Below are 19,785 nucleotides of genomic sequence, written 5' to 3'. Positions count from 1 at the left end.
ACAAATAGTAGGGGGAACTTGATGAGATTATCGGGCAGCAAGTTTAAGGCAAACACAAGTAGTTTTCAGTACAATGCATTAATTAACTTGTAGACTACATTGCCAGAGAGTATTTTCAGGGTTCAGCAGTCAAGGGTACAACCTAAGGCTCAGGACATCCCTAAACCTATGACTGCTGGAAACTTGGGGGAGCAGGTAGGACAGGAGCTAGATCACTCTGCACATGCCCTGCTTTCTAATCTTTACTCTTCCTCTTAAAACATCCACTGCTTGCCAATGTTGGAGAAAAGTTGCTGAGCTGGACAGACCTTTGAGTTGACTTGGTAATGGCCATTCTTATACATTCTCAGCTGATCTAAAGCAGGATATCTGCATTGACTTCAATTACGTTAAATTCAAAATTTATCCATATCTCCTAACGTAAGTCAGACAGGAAGTACATTTATATGTGATTATGATGAAGCAGAGCTTAGTTGTTTGTACATACACTGTGAAAAAAAGAGATTATCATAAAATTAAGGCATCTTGAGTGCATTTGGCAGTAGTATAATTTAGGCTGGGAGACTGGGGTAGCAGCCCTGGGTACCAGTTTGTGGAGGCACAAAAAAATAGCAGCTGCCACCTCCGCCATGAAAATGCGCTAGTGGCACAGTGACAGCCCAAAGTCAGTACTGTCTCTTTTCATCACAGTTGCCTGGGCAATCAGCTGCCTTATTATGCTTCTCATGTTTGTATGTAAGGGCATGGCATAACTGGTTAGTTGGCATGGTGTAACAGGATGTTACTAAATAGCAGTTCAAGAGTAGTCATGTCCCAAAAGAGACTCTTCCACTGCTGCCAAGGGCAAAGATGAGATTATTGTTGAAAGTTTGACTGGATACCTTTGAAGTCAGGACTTTAATGGGAGTGGGATCTGTGCCGCAGCTTATCAACTGGGCAGCAGGAGAGCCACATATTGGCTCTGTACCGGAAAAGGTGGATTTATCCAATTTTAACTACTAAGCACAAATGATTAAAGCACAGTTTGGTTATAAGCAACTCATCACCAGGAAACTGATCTCTTTTTTTCTGGCTGCAAAGCACCTGATATAAGAACATCTTGCTTTGCGTGGGCACAGCACGGTGCCACTGCTTATTGGACTTGCTGATTAGTAGCATCAAGGCACTTAGCCAATGGGAGTATGATAAACAGAGGCCACTGTACATATAAGTACCGTGAATATTTGGCGGCTAAAACAAGCAAAAATTAAACTAAAAGGCACTGAATATGGTTCGTGTGTCACCCATCATTGTTGCTGCACTAGTGAAGGGAAGTCAAGATTAACTTCTGACAAAAGCATGCTCTAAATATAAATATAAACAACCTTGCTCCCAAGCAATTTAACAAAAAAAAAAATCAGATTAGCATTGGTTTATTGAATCACTTGAAAGCTTTCGTTTGTCTTTCATGGTACAAGACTGATTAAAATTTTCCAGCAATGTGTACCAGGATACCAGCATCAGTCAACAAAGCAAAGTGAAGGAATCCGTTGCATACTTTCAGACAGTACATATCACATTAGTATTTTGCTGTTCATTAATAATGCTTCCCAGCTATAAGTGCAAAATGCTGATAACTAGTTTCTATTTTCATTCAAGAAAAGCAGAGCCACTGCTTACATTCGACATGCATACACAGACTGGTATAACTTTATCAATGCTAGAACTAGGGCTCTGAGTTCAAGTATTTTTGCTTTTGACTCCAGGATTGCAAATGCATTTGTTTGGGCAGGGGTGCTATCTAAACGAGTTAAACATATTTTTTTATTTTACTCATTCAGAAAATCATCTCTTCCATCAACTTCTCATTTTTTCAGTTCTCTTCAGTGTCTCAGTATCTTTCTAGTAAGAAGGCTTCAATGTCTCTGCAGCTTTCTAGTAAGAAGGTAAGCAGTACTAAACTGCACCTGGAATACTGTAGTTATCAGGGCTTGTCTGTACAATAAAAAGACTACCTAGAGCAGGGCAATATTTTTTTCCAGCAGATTCTTTATTAATTGAAAAATGAGAACACTGAAGCTATTCACCTATTTTAAGCAACGCGGAAGCTATTCACCTGAACAGTTGGGGCTTAAAAAATTAGGAGCTAGTTTCACAAAACCCTGGAGGGTGGAGGAAATGATATCCCCATTCCATTCAATAGCTCAGTAATTGGGGCATACGCTCAGGACATGGAAGAATGGAGGTTAACTTGTGTGTGTGAGTTTACAGTGATGTATGAGGTCTTCAAGTCACTTTATGACTAACCCTCAATTCATCAAAGATTAAATAACTGGTTACTCTTATTTATAGACAAGCATTCTATAGACAGCTCTAATACATTGCAGTGTCACTGGTAAAATGTAAAAGAAAAATTGCAAACTGCTTTCAAAATCATAAAGCATATTACAACAACAAAGATCAGGTATGGGACGTAAAGAATACTAGTTCTGTCTGTCGGTCTGTCTCTCTCTGAAACATATCTGCACACCTGCTTTCCCTTTGCCTAACATTAATTGCTTCAGGGTTCTTCCTAAAAACACATCCTGCATGCCAGAGAATAGCTGTAGAATATGAACTATGACCTCTCCAGCTCTGATGGGCCTGTCATTTCTCTTGGGCTTTTCCATCTATCAAACACACTCTTTTCCTTGTATGTCTCTCTCTTATACAAAGTTCCCCTCAGGGATTAAAGCCAGTATTTACTTGACACTGATTTAATTTCTGTCAAATGAAAATAATGAGCTTTTACATGCGATTAGACCCATTTGTAACAAACTAACTTCAATGAAAAGGATTAATTCCTTCTTGCTCCTATTAAATAAATGTTCTTTTCTACCACAGTTCTATAACAAATCTCATTTTGGAGCTTCCTCAACCTGTGTGTTAGGAGAAAACACAAAATTAGCATGCAACAGGTGATAACTTCTACAGGCAGGGAACAAAAAACTGTATAACTTTTTTGCTGCTCCTGTGAAATAGTACTGCACTTTTATACACCTGGCCATCAATGCAGTGTATTATTTCCTACCCATTTGGTAGAAAAGCACAATAGATAGACAAGCTAATATTAAGAACTAGATTTTGCCTCAGACTAACCCTGAAGTGAACCTGAACTGAAGCGTAAAAGGAGATGTTTTTATCTTTAATTTTCAGTTATCTTTGCAAATATATCAAGTCTCAAATACAGCTGGCTAAAATACCCTGACTAAAACCTGGATATTTAGGAAATAGTGCCAAATGAAAAACTATCATGAGGCCCCCTAGACAGATTCATAGATCAAGAAAGGTTCAAAAAATTGGATAAACTTAAAAGAAACATCTGAAACTGTGGCTACTAAACCTCTTAGCCTTTTGTGTGTTTTTTCCTATTATTCTTGGAAAGCAAAAAAAAGAGGAAATTATGCACAGGAATGGAGGAATGAAATACACACAGTCATAGGGCATGGCTACATGAACAAGTTACTAGGAGGTAAGTCTGAGGGGTGAACTTTCAGTATGATAGCTACTCTGTGTAACTTCTCACATGAACAATTTTACCCCGTGGTAAATGTAGGGTAGCTGACCTCCCTGTCATTTGAGGTAAACTGCCTCTTATTTGCTACAGCATAGGAACAAGTACATAGTTAGTAGGGCTGTGCGAGGCTTCGGTTGCTGATTCAATTTGGTGGAGATTTGACCCAGTTCAGTAGCCGAATCTCTGAATCTAAATCAAATCAGGAGACCCTTTAATCTCTCCGAATCAAACTGGAATCCTCCAAATTGATTCGGAGAGATTCGGAAATATTCATTAATTCAGACATAGACACATCTTTAAATGTACCAGGTGGCTCATGAGTGCTGAGATGGTGGGGCAGATGGAGCGTCCCAAAGGACCATGGGGACGTCCCCAGCACACTCAGCAGCAGACCCGGAAGTGGACCAGAAGCACTTCCAGTCTACTTTCAGGTCTGCCAGGGAGCATGCAGGAGGGCCCCCTGTGCCCTCCCGGCCCTGTGACTGGTGCCTCTTGAGTCTTGGAGGGGCACCTGGGGTCTCCCCATGGCCAATCACTGAGCCGGGAAGGCACGGGGTACCCCCCAGCGCTCTCCTCAGCAGACCCGGAAGTGGACCAGAAGTACTTCCAGTACTTCTAGTCCTGGTCTGCCCCCGAGCATGAGGGCCCCCTCCCCTGCCCCCCCTCCTCCCTGCACTCCTGTGGGATGGTCCATCCACCCCAGCATTGCAGTGTTCACAAGCCATCCCTGGTACCTCAAGGTATGTAGAAAAAACATTTCAAGCTGTGTCTATGTCCAAATCACTGATTCTCTGAATCAGCATTGACTCTTCAAATTCGGCCAAATCAAATTGGGACAGTGATCCAAATCAACAAATTGAATCACTGTCCGTGATCCAGGCCAAATCCAAATCACATATGGCCCATTTTGCACACCCCTAATAGGTAGCTACTACAGAATAGCTGATATGCCATCAATTCACACCCTAATTTATCTTGCAATAATGTGTTTGGGTAGCTAATACCCCCAGTATATTTAAATCTTACTTAGAAATCATTGTTTGGGATTGGGGGTGGTGCCCATCTTGCATATCTATTAGCAGCTGGCATAACAGAGGATGGCAAATGTTGGTTTGAAACCCAGCATTACTTATATGAACAAAAAATGTATTTCTTAATAGTATCTGACCTATTTCACAAAGATTGGATAGACAACATCCATGCAGTAATCAGTTTGAGATAGCAGGCTCTCAAAAGCCAGGGAATTCCAAAGGCATAAATTTTAATCTCCTATGCAGAGGTGCCACCTGAGGACTTACACACCTCACAGGTCTCCTTTAAGCCCCAAACGTGACTTTATTAGAGCAAAGGTCTTGGGTGAATCAGTACTCTGCACAGTGTTGATTCTCTCATGTGGTCTTTTGGCCAGATCATGAGACCGTAAGAGTTACTTAGAGCTTCCTCAGTCAAACCAGTTAAGTTAATATTAGTTTGTTAGAATAAGGACTGAATACATAGAGGGTAGAGCACTTTAAAAAGTGGTGTGTGATTGCCACTGTAAGGTTTACTTAGCCTGAATGGATAACCTACCTCTTTTATATACAACTGATAGCAGGCACTATGCAAGTTATTATTTATATTTATTACAGTAGTCCTAAAGACCAACGAAGACTGGGGATGCACTGCACTGCCAGGCACTGTATAAACCTAGAGAGTATTAGATAGACTCTGCCTAAAAGAGTTTACAATGCAGATATAAACAAGATGTGGTAGCAGAAAGGATATAAAGCACAAGCAGAGTGAAAAAAATGAATGAGAAGGAAAGAAGGTTGATGGGGAAAACACAGTAAGAGGAATAGGTTTCAATTGGAGGCAAAGAGTTTGTGAGAAAAAGGGAGGAAGAAGGGAAAAATAAAGGGGGGGAGTCAAGCCAAAAATATACAAAATATACCCTTTTTGTAAGTGTCTCTGCACTTCAGTACCTGCTCCTACTGGATGGAGTCTCTGGCTGGCTCTCCTCTACAGATTTTCCCCAAGGCTCCATGTCTTCTGACTTCTACTTATTCTACAAGTCCAGAAGAACCATGAAAACTTCCCAATGTAGGCTCTCCAAATCTATATCCAGCCATATGGACACACACAGCAATTTCAAACTGGAAGATTCAAATCACAGCATCTTGGTGTCAGTTCTGCTTATGCTGTTCAGTATTAAAGAGCCAGATCTGAATTTCTGTTGCTCTGCACCCTGTGTGGTCATGTGCTCCAAGTGGAGCATATCCAAGTGGACATAAAATGCTGAAACATCAGAAAGATAATGCATTAAGCCTATTCAGAACTCGTGTAAATGACTGCACATGGTGCAGAGCAATGGGAATTAAGTGCAGGAAATGTTGTCTTTCCCTTTTTGAAGAAATAACACCATCAGTGTGTCTAAGCCCTATGAATTTATCATTAACTGATGAAGTTCCATCATTAGGTGAGTAGAGAACGACTGTTTCAAAAGCTTTTCCAAAACTGGAAAGGGAAATTTAAATAGTGAAACAATTACCCAATGAACACCCCTTTCACAGACAAAATTGTTTCATTTCTTTCAGAAATGTAATTTATGAAGCTTTTCAAGGAGGAAACATGACAGAAAGATAAAACCTCTTGTGCAAAGTTCAGATTTGCAACTAAATCCACTCAGGCTGAAATCCATCAAAACATTTGACATGCTTGAAAGCTGCCTTCCTGAGAGGATGCTGTTTGAAACATAATCCTATTAAAGGCAGTGTGGAAAATAAGTTGTCCACTTTGTTTTATCTTGCTCAATAGAAGCCCTGTAACTAAATGCTTCAAAATGAATTCCTATTGACATAGGCAATAAAACATCTTAAGAGCCAGACAAACATCTCCTCAGCAGGGTGAACACCTCAATGTGCTCTAATACAAAGGATAAATTTTTATTGAAGACAGTTCTCTTTTACTCCAGGCCAGCCTGCCATTACCTTACACTTATTAATGTCATTCATGTTAACAGTAATCTATTACAACCTTTTAATGATTCCTTCAGTGCTGTCTCTCTTGTGTCCATCATTTTGGGTCCTACTGGAGGGCAGATCAAGAGGCAGTGCTAGGAACTGAGGGTCACATAACTAGGTTACTCTCTAGGATGCATATGGCTGAGAGGGGAATACTGTACCATCCGCCTTCCTCCCATATTACTGAGCAGATCATGTTGTTCTTGGGCTCCCTCCAGTGGCATATACTTGAGGTGTTATGGGTCTCCTCTACAAAGGACTTACCTATCTTTTGGGTGAGTGATACTACCTGGCTATAGGGAGAATTTAAGAGAAGAAGGGGTGGTAGAAAGAGAGCGAAAAAGAGAAGAGAAGACAAGAGAAGATAAGAGGTGATAGAAAGGGAGTGAATCTAAGAGAGGTGATATGGCATGCTGACTGTAAGAATATCTCCAAAAATTATACTTCACTGGAAATTTATCTTGCATTTGGAAAGTCTTTGACACCTACCTCCACAAAGAAATCCCATCAAATAAAGCAGAAATAATTAAGGTAACAAATATACACATGCAGATTTCAAAAAGTGGGGTTTTTTTATAATGTGGCTTATATTCTACTACAGGGTGCTGTCATCAGGACATGGAACTAGATTTTTTTCATCAAATAATTTACAAAAGGTTGTCAATTTTAACATAACATGGAATCAAAATCATGATTTGTGTGCAAATACTCATGAATGAATTCATATGCCAGTTCTTATAATAGGTATTCTCTGCCTTGACCAACACCATGCAGTGCCACTGATTTCAAAAGGGCCACAGAAAAGGTTCATCAGGGCAATACTTGACCAAATAAAATCTCTCAGAAACCAGGGGTCCAGGTTAGCTTATTTTCAAGATTTCTGTCTGAAGTCATAAGTAAGTGTTAGCACACATTACTATACAAATAAATATATTTGTCAACCTCTGATTAAGGGATGCTGGGGGCTTGGATTGCATGGGTGTAATGAGTAAGGATTTCAGTGCACTCTCAAAGCAATGCAGTGAAATTTTGCAGTCCCTCTTCTCTGGCTGTTCTTGGCTTTAATACTATCTTTTACTTTCAAAAGTACTAAATTTATATTCACATTTCAAAAAAGAAAGCAGATGTATTTATATTAAAGTAGGGAAGACAGGCAGCCAAAGCATAGTTCAGTGTACAATGCTTATGAAAACACATTTAAAACGCAGGAACTTTTCTAACTACAATTATTTTACATTAGAACGTTAATTCTAATTCAGGCTTCTTTTCAAAATGTAATTAACTGAATATTTAAATCTTGTAGTCTAGATAACTTGGCATTGACCTCATTAGCTTATGTGTGCCTTCTCAGCTCTCTGATCAATACCTGTGCCCTGGGTAAAGGGCTGCACAGATGGATTAGGTCAAATGGTTTGTGAATCTTCCAAAATGTTGCTCTTTCCTTCTTCCCTTAAAATGTTGTAGACCCACAGACAGATTCTTCTCTTCACCAATACCCCACATCTCTCCTCACTTACCTCATCCGCCAGAAAAGATTAAGATGCAGACAAGGACACCAAGTCCGTGCATGGCCTCAGACTGCAATGTCTTTTTGCTGCAACTTGTTACTCTGACCCCAGTTCACAGATCCATCCCAGTCCCTCTGTGATTGTGGCTTACAGATCATAAGGATCCCTGCAGAAACACCATTCTCTTTATTTAAATAGTTTATGGTTGTCATGTTCAAACAGAAAACTATATAGAGGACTTGCTTCCATCACTATTGCTTATGGAGTCTTCCTTTGAGGTAGCTGCAAATATACACACTATCTGATCATGAGAAATGCGCAGTGTAGAACAAACTGCAAGCTCTCTCTTGAGTCTCCTAATCATCTATACCTGTAATCATCATCCTAAACACAATGCACTCTCACAATAGAATAGAAATAGAGCAATGCAGGCAAGAGTCTTGTCCAAGCAGTAGATCAGTAGATGGTTCCTCTCTGGAGTTTTAGGTTGTTTTTAAAATTTTTTTTTGTATTTGTGTTTCATACACAGTAGTTAACTGCTTTATGGTGTAAAACAGGATGCAAATGAACTTAAAAACATAAGAATTATAGCGGGCCAGAACAGTGGTCCATTTAGTTTAGTATGTTGTCTCAGACAGTGGCAGGATCAGATGCTTTAGAGGGAGAGCATATGAAACGGTACATCTAGAGTGATCTCTCCCCGACCATACCCTCCCTAGTATTCACCGTTGTTGGTTTAGCAATGCCAGAGAAAACAACTCCAACTGTTCTGTTTAGTATAATCTAAAACAGCCAAATACCAGGAGAAAATGTGATCAATCTCAACATATTTTCAAGGTAATGTGTATGAAGTAAAGACTCTTAATGTTTCACAAGACGATAGAACCATGCATCTTGAAGGAAGCATGGAAATCAAGCCAAGCATGAAGCAAAGGGAGAAAAAGTTGAGATTAGAATATGTAAATATTCTTGACTGAAGTTTGGGGCAATCCACTAGAAAAGCAAGGAAGCAGGTTGGAGTGGATCACCTCTTGGTCCCAGCAGTGATTCTTTGACATACTGGGCACATCTACATGAGAGGCATCTACTGTATTGTAACACTGTGTGTGGACTGACTTGGGGCTACCTTTAGTCCACACACAGTGTTAATGTGTTTTAAAGCCTGTATGTGTAGACACTGACCTATTGTCTCTTACTGTGCAGTAAATTTAAGCCAGCAGAAATGCATGTGTAGGCACACCCATTAAGTTAGTACCTGTTATTACAGGTACTAAACTTAAGTTACAGTAATTCCAGCAATACATGGGTAGACATGCCCACTGTTTACCACCTTGGGTTTTCCTCGGCTTAATGATATAGCTACTGGTCATCTCTGAAAACCAAGAAAATGATGGTGAAAAAGTTTGCTTTAAGTGAAGCCAGTTTATTTACTTGAACTTACATCTGCAAGAAGAAGACAAGTGAGGAGGAAGGAAAAAAATCTGTTTTGCAAAAGGTAACTAAAATTTTGGAATGTATATATCCCTTGTGCCTCTAGGAAACTATCCTAGCAATTCCATGTAATTCTCTGAAGTTCTTTGGGGCTGTCATGCCAGAAAATTCAGGCCAGTACCAAGCAGGAAGATGCTTATGTCACATAAAACACTTAACCCACTCATGAATTATGGATACTTTAAAGCTTTTTACCCCTGAGACTGGTACTGGTGCGGTTTCACCATGGGTTACAGATGTTCTTGTGTAAACAAGGCATCCTGACTGAGATGGAAGCAATTCAGAAAAAGCTGTGCTGCTAGAGATGTTATGATAGATTCAATGTAATCTGTCAATTCCTTTCTCCCAAAATGTGAAACGATAGCCAAAGGTATTTGCTGAACTGTAATGTGCACAGGTGTTTTATAAACTTTTGCTGCATCTTCAGCCCTTTCTCATTGTCTTTTCATATACATTATATTATATCATGTCACCATATAACAGATTACATGTGTTTCTGAGACACCTGTTCTTTTCTGAGGGTGTTGTTTGCAAGGTGTTTCATTCATACAGGAAAAATTAAAGGGAATGGTTAAGAGCTAGAGCTAAATAGAGATATTTCAAATGAGCTATATTGTTTTGGAATATGCAAGTCCATCAAAACCAACGTGACCCATTTCACCAAATTTCATTTTGGAAGAAAGCTAAAGTGAAAATTTTAAGAAAGTCAAAAATACCCAATTTTACTATTTTGGGAATAAAACATTTTAACTTTTAATTTTGAGATGATGTTTAAGAATTAAGTACAAATTTGTAGCAGTCTGAATCAGAGCAAAACATTTTAATGAATGCAACACTTTTTTTCTGAAGTCTCTTTTTCAGAGAATTATAAAATTTTCGGTTTTGTTCCTAATCAGAACAAGCCAAATTTCAAGATCTCTAAATTCTTTGTTCTCCAATGTAGCGTCCTCCACAAAGCTCTATCAAAAACACATCAACTAGATCAAGTAAGAATCAATTCCCCATGAGCCAAACTGAGACCTTCATTTGTAGTTTCAAAAAGCGGTATCTTGATCATGGCCCCCACTTGCTTGGTTTTTAATTTTAGGTGTCTTTGGATTTCCTGGTCTCGGGAAATGAAAGGAAATAGAAGTACCAAAATACCATGAAAATGGCTGCTTTTGTGGTAATATTGCCCTAGGCAAACTCCTGGAAACACTAGCAAAGTTACAAATGAGCCAGATCTTGAAGAGAATTCTAGCCTGATTTCTAACCAATGAGGTTCAGATAACCTCTGTATATGTGTCTAAAATTTGGATGCTTCTCCAAAAAGTGCCCAACCTTGAAAGTTTCCCATTTTTAAGAAGTGTACACTGATACTGTGGCTCCTTGATACAGTGACCAGGAAATGGGGAAGGAATGAAAGAACCATGAAGGACCCAGAGCTCTTTGACAAGTAAGTCCTTTTTTATGCATGATTTTCTTTAGTATTTTTCCCCTTCTGCTTTCAGTTTTAAAACACGCCTTGTGTGCAGTTAACCTGACATCCATATTATGCATTTCACATTATATGGCACAGTTTATGTTGGCTGCATGCATAAATATTACTTTTAAGTCCCAATCAAAAGTTCCACTGACTCTTAATAATAACCCTGTCATTTTACAAAATGAGAGGTGCCTTGAAAGTTTATTGTAGGGAAGCATTGTTGAGAGTGTTTTATTTTCAGGGCTGATGTACCCTTTGTTGCACCAATGCCCATTTGCTGTAACAATGCTGTTAGGATCTGGAGCCACTTATAGTTTTATTTATGGTCTTGGTTTTGAATCTCAATTAAAGTAACTTTTCCAAATGTTTGGGTTTGTAGGCGCCATCCAAATGGGTCCCTAACTGGGAAAGCTTTGATTGTGTTTAGCTTCCCTCTACTGAACTACCTTAGTGGTCCATCTTATACTGGCGAGCATTGTGGAACCTATCCAGGGCATTAAATGCTATTGAATACTCACAAAGCATGTGCCAAGTGAGAAAAAGAAAACAATTGTTCCCTGAAATATTCAGCAACTGATGAAAGGAACTTTTAACAGGCTGAGGTGTTTGTTTCGATAAGGGATTTCTCCAGACACAAAGAGAGAGAGAATTTTCTATTTTACTAGTACCCAATCAGTATTAGATCACAAGACAAATATGGTTCTGCAAGGCTTTGGGGAATAAAATTAAATATTTGTGCTACATGATAAGTAATAAATGCAAATATTTTCAAATAAGAAATGTTTGCATCCTGTTGTCAAATGCACACCCACACAGAACTGAAGCTAAGATAAAAACTGCCCTGAGAGTTCCACACATTTAGTAGAAACACTTCCTTCATGTTTCCTACTGAAGAATAAGTTCACCAACCTTAGTGTTATTTAGCGTAGGTATAGAATGAGGGTACTTACAGCTTTGTATTTCAAAAAAGAAGTATCAAGACTCACACATGAAACTGCCCTTATTCAAAATATGTCAACATAGCTCAATTCTATCTTCTAAAAATGTATTCCACTGAGGATGTATACACAAGATTTGTGGTAAGAAATATGATTTGCCAAACAAAGATAATACACTACAAAACTATGCCACTGATGACTCCTAAGTGCTATGGAGTTTTATCTGCTATCCCACAGAAGTGTTTCCAAGCCATAATTAAGCACTTCGTTCCCACTGAAAGGTAAGGATGTTGTATATTAGTGTTGGGTTCCAAATCTAGGAGTTTCTTACCCCTTGGTTCCCTTAAAATCGCATCTTTCCTTCTGAGACTGCTCCCATTACACCTCCCCAAAATGAAAAGTTTTGCTGTGTTGCCAGTATTGTTTTTTAAAACCTCCCTCCTCCATCTCCCCACAACAGCCAGGAATTCATCATTTGAGCATCATATAAAATTTTCCTCTGTTTTATTCATGGTTGGCTGGCATTGCGACATGCTGCTCCACCAAGGTGGGGGTTCAGAAGCAACCTTGAAATGATTTTTCAGGCCAGATTGTAACTTGGAATGCATTGTTTGGGCGTCTTTGGGTCTTGAGCACTGCAAAAATCAATGCTGCTGTTGGCAGTAGGAAGCAGCCCACTAACTCAAACCCAGCAAGCCAGCTGTAGCTCTGCTAGCCTCAAATGAGGTTGGTTACGACAAACTAGAGAGCAAGACGGAGCTATTACTTGTGTGGAATCTCTAGAACTTTGTGATGTTGAGGGTTTTGTAACATGTTTTTTTCCCTTGTAAGTAAAGTCACAGGATTTTTTTCACCAAGGAGAATTAATTTTTAAGATATATTTTCATTAACTGGAAGCCTAGGCTACACACAATAGAGCATCTTATCTGAAAGTAGCTCTTACTCTGCCTCTCGCACTACTAGGGAAGTCAGTCAAAACAGCCCAGAACTCCTGTTCATTTGGATCAAAAAGATAAAACTGAGACTTGGTAGTTTTGACTTCTGAATCTAGGACCATTCAAACCTGAAAGAGGGCAAGTGACTCCTCCATGGCACATTTTCAGAACTCTCCCCTTGTTCTAAAAACCTTAATTTTTGAGCTGCTAATCTGAGACACCTTCAGCTTATGCCTCGCAAGCTCCCAGTGAATTCATATGCAGTTGTTGATGCTGAACTCCTTTTGAAACCCTGGTCCACAGTGCAAAAATGAACACACTCTTTAACGTGTCAACTTGTGCAAACATTTGCCTTCATCAGTTATTTTCCCACCCAAGTTGTCACATAGAAAAAGAGTGTTCTCTGCCTGGGAAAGGTAATCCAGCATCACAGAATGATGGACCAAGTGAAAAGCCATGTGTCAGTTCTTCTCACAACCTTAGATTGGCTTCTATCCTTCCTCTGTTATGCATATATAATACCCTTTATCATTTCTGAGGGGGGAGTCACATGAGAAAGCTCTATTTGTTATACATTTTATAAATTAATAGGAAAATGTCTATAGGATGAATACAGAATAATTTAATATTGTGCTGCTTGTTGTTGTTATGCTTCGTTTTCCATTTGAATGAGGAATGTGCTCCATTAGTTTGGGGCAATAAACCTCCCTCATAATATCCAGACTCAAGAGCTAAGGTTTATTTTCTTGGGAAAAATTACAAGACTTCTTTTTCTCAGACTATAGGTATCCACATATGTTTGTTGCCCATTTTATGGAATTGAGGTTTCTAATGTAAATAGCTACACATATGACCAAATATTTGATAACTATACATTTGCAGGGGACTTAAATTCACTCTGCCTACATTAATAGTGAGTTCAGTTGAAGCTGCATCAAGGTGATCTCCCAGTACTGAAAAGTTCTGTTTCAGACCAGGTGTGTGATTCAATGTTCAAACATGAATGCCTCTTTGGAAGATCAGGTTCAAATGCCATCGATTCAATTCTCCATTTTTCCAAAGTAAATAAACCATGTGCCATACAGACTATTTGAGAAAGGAACATCGTTCAGATAAAACCGGTCATGTTTGACCTGCATGGACATGCATCTCAACTTTTCTTATTGTAAGACAGGTGTGTTCCCTTAGCCACACTTTCCCCTCCTTCACTTTTGTGCAGCATGCTGGCTATCTTCCACAATACAAGAAACATCTACATTTTCAAGTGGGAACATATATAACTGGTTTGGGATGGTAAAAGGATGAAAGGTGCTATATACAATAGAAGCCATCATTACACAGAAAACATAGAAGCATGAAGATGAATAAACCGTTTCTCCACTAATGTTTAAAACACTTGTAAGCAACTGAAGAAAGAAAATATAGAGTATTGGTTCTCACTCTTCCTGCATATGGAACTTACCATCACAAATTTATTCATTATGACTGTGAACACAAACTAGGATTTCAAGGACAAAATTAACCTTGCACTAAAGTAACACTAGTATTTAAAAAACAGTCCTATAGCCACCCAAGAGTGCTTTCAATCAGGCTTTTCAAGTTGGGCTACTGTGCTTACAAGAGTAAAAATGATAAAATCCACTTGACTTCATGAGTTCTGTGCTTGCAAAAGTCACACACTATAAAATTCCTGGGATGAACAGATTCCTGTAACGTTTTCAATTAGCAGCTTCTAATCTACAAATAATTTGCAAGAAAGCAGGCAGGGAGGCAGGACCCCTTCTGAAGAATTTCAGGTATGAGCAAGCCAGCCACCCTACAAAATATCACTGTGTATCATTTATTATCCTATAGAAACACCCATGTGGTGAAGGACTATGATAAAAATAGAATAAATCTCACTTTGCAACTGCCTTAAACTTTAGTATAAGAAACCTCCAAAGGGCACATTCCTCACCAAAACACTTAAAAACAGCTTGAAAAGAGGTGCTCACTGCCCTGTATGTTTACTCAAGCACTTGTTTAAAAACACATTTAAGGAAAATGTTTTTTTTTCCACAGATTGCATTAATTATAGTTTTCCAAACACTGCAAGCTCTACGAGAAAACCGAACCAAGCTATTAGCTGCAACCTCAGGTCTTGGCTAGAGAAGTGGTTATGGCTTATTTAGCAATCCTAATGAATTGGCTCTCCCATCCCAGCACATAGCCCCGTGTTTAGCATCCGGGGGTCTGGCATAGCCAAAAAGGGCTGTAGCAGCCCTCAGTGCAGCTTTATTACACTGAAGGAAAATAAGAACAGGAATATGAGCCCAACAATCTGTAGAGACCCACAGTAAACTTCCACTTAACAGCAAGAGCTCATCCTTCTCCTTGGGAAATGTAAATGGCTGGTATATTTATATACATATATACATACATATATGTACACACGTATACATTCATTCATATGTGTATACAAGTATATACACATATGTGTATACACACACACAGACATATATACCCACAGACACATGAACATAGAGTGTACATATATGTATTCAGTATATATATACAGTACATATTCTGAATACATACATGCATATATATATAGTATACATACATATGTGTGTGTATAGAGATGGAGATATCTATCTATATATCTATATAGATATAGATATATATACACACACACCTCTGCCTCTCTATATATACATACATAAATGTGCATGCACACACACACACACACACACACGCACACTGTATTTAGTACTCCCAATGTTCTTGGTGTTGTCCAACATGCACAAATGAAACAAGCCTTTGCAGAGCTTGCCATGTAAATGGATACAGCAAGCAATTAAGGTTGAGGAGAGGGGAGAGAAGAAGCTAACTTTCTTTCCTGTCACTGTTGCCAGTCTCAGAAAATACACTTGAGCAGCTTCACTTCACCTAGCACATGCCACACGAAGGGGAAACAATTAGCCCTGCAAAAAATGCAACCTATAGGTACCTCTGGGTGACAGTTGGACTTAGACGCTGGATTCCCTTGAGGCTCCCCAGGGCAGTCAGAAGCAGTTTCCTGAGCCCTCTCTGCCGCGGGCAACCTCACTATCACCTTCCTTATTTAATTTCTCCAAATGAGGTCTCCCTCTCTGGGGCTCCCTGCGCAGGTAGGGCCAGTACAGAGGCAGGGTGTGTTGAGCCAAGTTAGGTTAAGTCAAGTCTGCCAGATCTTTTGACAGGAAGGTCTGTCAATTGGGAAGAAAAGTGGGGGGGGGCACCCAAAAGCAGGGGTCCAGGTCTCTGTTCCCACTCCCTCTAGGGAAATGCACAGGGGATCGACCAGTCCTCGGCCAGATCAGACGGGGCAAGGTGTGGTGCCTGCAGTGAGAAGGGATGCCGGGTGCGGGCATCTCAGCAAGCCAGCATCTCCCAAGCCCATGTGCCACCTCCACATGGGCAGGACCAAGGCGGGGCAGCAGATCAGGTGGATGCACGGATGGGCTGGAGGGACGGGTGAATGGATGGCTGTCTCCTGCCCACACCGCCTGCAGCGTTGCCGAGCCTGGTGCAAAGCCGGCACGGGCAGGGGGCCCAGCAGATGGCAAGGGCGAGGCACGGAGGGGGAGCCGGGCTTACCGTGAGCGCCGACAGCTTCTGAGCAGGCGCCGGCACCAGCAGCGCCGCGAGCAGCGGCAGCACCAGCGGCAGCAGCATCCTGATCCGGGGCTGGGGCGGCCGCACAGTCGCTCCTGGCAGCAGAGGAGGAGGAGACAGGAGGACTGTCCTTGGGATCTCGCTCCCCACCCTCCTCTGGCTGCTTTTCAAACCTCCCCTGCTGGGAGGTCCTTTGGCTCCTTTCTTTTCTCTCCCCACCCCCTAAAGCGCGGGGGCCCTGCACGCTGCCCACCCCGCAGCCCGGCCCCGGGAGGGGTGCCGCTCGCCACTTGTTGAGCTGCCGGAGATGTGCCGGGCGGGGCGCCGCCCCCGCCGGGCCCGCCGCTCGGCCCGCGCGCCTGGGCCCTCGCCGCCCGCCCGGCGGGAGCGAGCCTGAGGTGCCGAGCCTGCGAGCCGGCAGAGAGAGCGAGGCGCGGGGAAAGGAAGAGAAAGCAAGCCAGCAAGACAGGCAACAGAGAAAGAGAGACAGAGGAGGCAGAAAAAGAGAGAAAGAAAGGAAAGAAGACAGGGAGAACCAAAAAAACAGAAAGATAGCAAGCAAGAGAGGCACCCTCAAAGCCCTGTCCCTTTCCTACATGTCATGGATCAACCCCAGGAGTTGGCCTTGGACCCACCGGGCACTGCCCCAGAGGGGGTGATGTGGGAACCTCCCCAAGCTCTCCCCTTCCCTTCAGTCTTATCCACCCCCACCCTCCACTCCTCTCTCTCCCCCGCTAGCCCGACCTCCAGCTTCGCCTCCCTATCTTGTGCCGATTGATTGATTGATTGATTAGCTCGCTCTGCCACCAGTTTTAAGCTGCAGAGGGAGTAACGCAAAAGGCATCATAGCATCCACCAGATCCTTTACACGCACACACAAGATAAAGAGGGAGCAATGAGGTTGCGGGTAAGGAGCACAGAGAGTGTATTATTTCTGGGCAACATTCAGAACTGAGGTTTGATTGCAACAGTTTCCGGGAGCACTGCTTGTTCAGAGGAGAGAGCGTGTGTTTGTCTGCACCCTGATGGCTTGCATGTTTGCTTTTTTCTTTTCTTTTTTTCAGACTCTTTTAGGTGAGTATTGGGCAGCTTCCTAAGCATTGTTCACTGAAACCTTTCAGAGGCAATGACATATTTTCTTTTTGCTCAGTAATTTTGGGAAGTGTTGCATCCTGAGGCTGGAAAGCATGGTTTTCAATACAGCATTGCTGAAATATTTCAGACTTGGCTTGTAACTGTAAAGGGGGTGGGGGGAGAGAGAGAGAGAAATCAACATATTTCTGGCTCCAACACAAAAGAAAAGCATTAATATCATTGAAGAACAATGAGGCAGTTGGCTGTCATTTCACTTAAAAGGCCTTTTGCCATAGAGAAGGAAAAAAGCATTTGTACAGAACATTTCATGCACAGGATTTTAGAAAACCTTTTTTTTCCCTGTATCAAGCTGTGTTGTGGAGGACACGTGGATTAGTGGCGTTGGTTATCAACTTGTGTTCCAAAAATGCCTTCAGATTAAATTGAAAAAGAAAGGCACAGTGTTACTTTTGCACTCCCCTTGGTAATGTTTCAGGAACCAAGTGAAGGAATGTTGTTTATTATCTCCTAATAAAACTGACAGAGGATTCCTTACCGAAGGTTGAGTAAAGGAAAAAAATCCCACTCTATCTTCCTTATTAACGGACTGATCCTATAGCTAACAGCTCTCCCCTGAGTGCCACAGCTCTGTGACAGCTACAAATATCTCCGTAGTATAGGCAGTCCGAACAGTAAGCCATTTGTTGTTAGTAGTCGTAAAATTCAGTTAGTGCTTGGTGGTTTCACTATTCTAGGTACTGTCTATATGCATTACAGAAAACGACTCGAACAAAGCATTATTAAGGTTACTTAAGTCAAACACTCAAAAGTTAGGAAATACCAGAATTAAGGTTGTGCAATTTTAATTCAACCCTCTTGTGCATTATGATACACCCCTTAATATGTGATCGCATACTGTTTTTCCCCACTGCCTTATTCAGTGCACAGGATGGATGATGCTTGTTTAAGGAGCAGCTGTTCAATATTTTGTTTTCTTGTCCTTGTTCCATGTATGGTCATAGACCTCATTTACTGCACACTATTTAAACCCTGAAGACAGCATTCTTTATTTCTGTAGGGGGAAGGGGGATATCTGTAGCATTCATCATTCTACTCACTGAACACTTTGCAAACATTAATAAGTTGATTTTCACAACACTGGCTGAGAGATGCAGTTGAGATTATCCCCATTGTGCAGATGGGGAACCAAGAAAAAGAGAAGTTAAAGTAAAAAATATTTAATCGCTTTGTGTGCCCCTTTGAGCCACCTGTGAGCTGATTTTTCAGAGCACTTCCAGCTAATGTAATACTAACAAGTTCAAAGCACAAAGCTTACTGAATGTGGTTACAGCAGCGAGTGCTCTCTGCATTTTGGCAAATCAGGCCTCAGGATCTGAATCAAGCAGCAACTAGCTGAGAAAAGTTTGGTTCTAAGCAACTGGGCTAGCGTCACATAGGAGCTCAGTAGCAGAGGCATAGCAGGGTGTGTATGTAGTTTCCTTGGTTTTTAAAGAAGAGAAGTGGAGAACAGAAATACCATGTTGTGACATGGTATTGGCACCTATGTAGTTCATCTGTATTGTGCAGGGGTGCTAAACATTGCAAGGGGTTGCTCTTTCAGCAACAGAGTAACTGAGAGCAGCAGCAGTAACTCATGCATGTGGATTCATAGCAAATAGGGTAGGACATTTTGCTAGTGGGTTGCACACATACCTGCTGAGGAGGAGGAAAATGGCAAGATGCAGTGAACTGGGATCCCATGCCAAACTGGAGAGGAGTGTGCTCAAGGAGGCACCAACTCTTCTGTCCATTCCATCCAATCTTGATCACTTCTACCTTGTCTCCTACATGTTGTTCGTGTCTCAGTCTTTTCTCTTTCCCATCAGATGCCTCCTATTGTCATTCACCTCACCTATCCAATCCCAGTTCCGCTTCTAAGCTTTCAAATTCAGTCCAAGTCTTCTTGCCCAACAGGTCCTAATTTCACCCTTCCAGACACCTCCTTGCCTTAGTCCCATTCTCCTTGTTTAGGCAGTTCTGGTTCCCCCTACTCTTAGTTCTTTATCTTTTTGTGAATGTTGAGACATGCCCCATCCCTCCTCTTCACAGGTCCTTTGGCATAAGACCTGAAGAAGAATGTTCAGCATTCAAAAGCTCATGTAACTTTATCCCAACTATAGTTAGCCCACTAAAAGATATCACCC

The 19,785-nt window shown here is 41.2% G+C and overlaps 1 protein-coding gene across 6 annotated transcripts in view; it reads right to left on the bottom strand.

Annotated features, from left to right (window-relative positions):
- The window catches only part of SMOC2 (SPARC related modular calcium binding 2), a 227,178-nt gene extending 210,554 nt beyond the window's left edge, over positions 1-16,624 (bottom strand). For all 6 annotated transcript variants that reach the window (XM_090043253.1, XM_090043262.1, XM_090043271.1 and 3 more), the window contains exon 1: positions 16,490-16,624. In XM_090043253.1, the coding sequence (XP_089899379.1) occupies positions 16,490-16,567 (78 nt within the window). In that variant the 5' untranslated portion in view covers positions 16,568-16,624. The remainder of the gene's footprint in view (positions 1-16,489) is intronic.
- Positions 16,625-19,785: the final 3,161 nt, after the last annotated feature.

The sequence above is a fragment of the Crocodylus siamensis genome, chromosome 1 (assembly GCF_052110815.1).
Source record: "Crocodylus siamensis isolate JL-2025a chromosome 1, ASM5211081v1, whole genome shotgun sequence".
In the NCBI taxonomy this organism is placed as follows: domain Eukaryota; kingdom Metazoa; phylum Chordata; order Crocodylia; family Crocodylidae; genus Crocodylus; species Crocodylus siamensis.
This window is presented reverse-complemented; position numbering and strand designations above follow the sequence as displayed.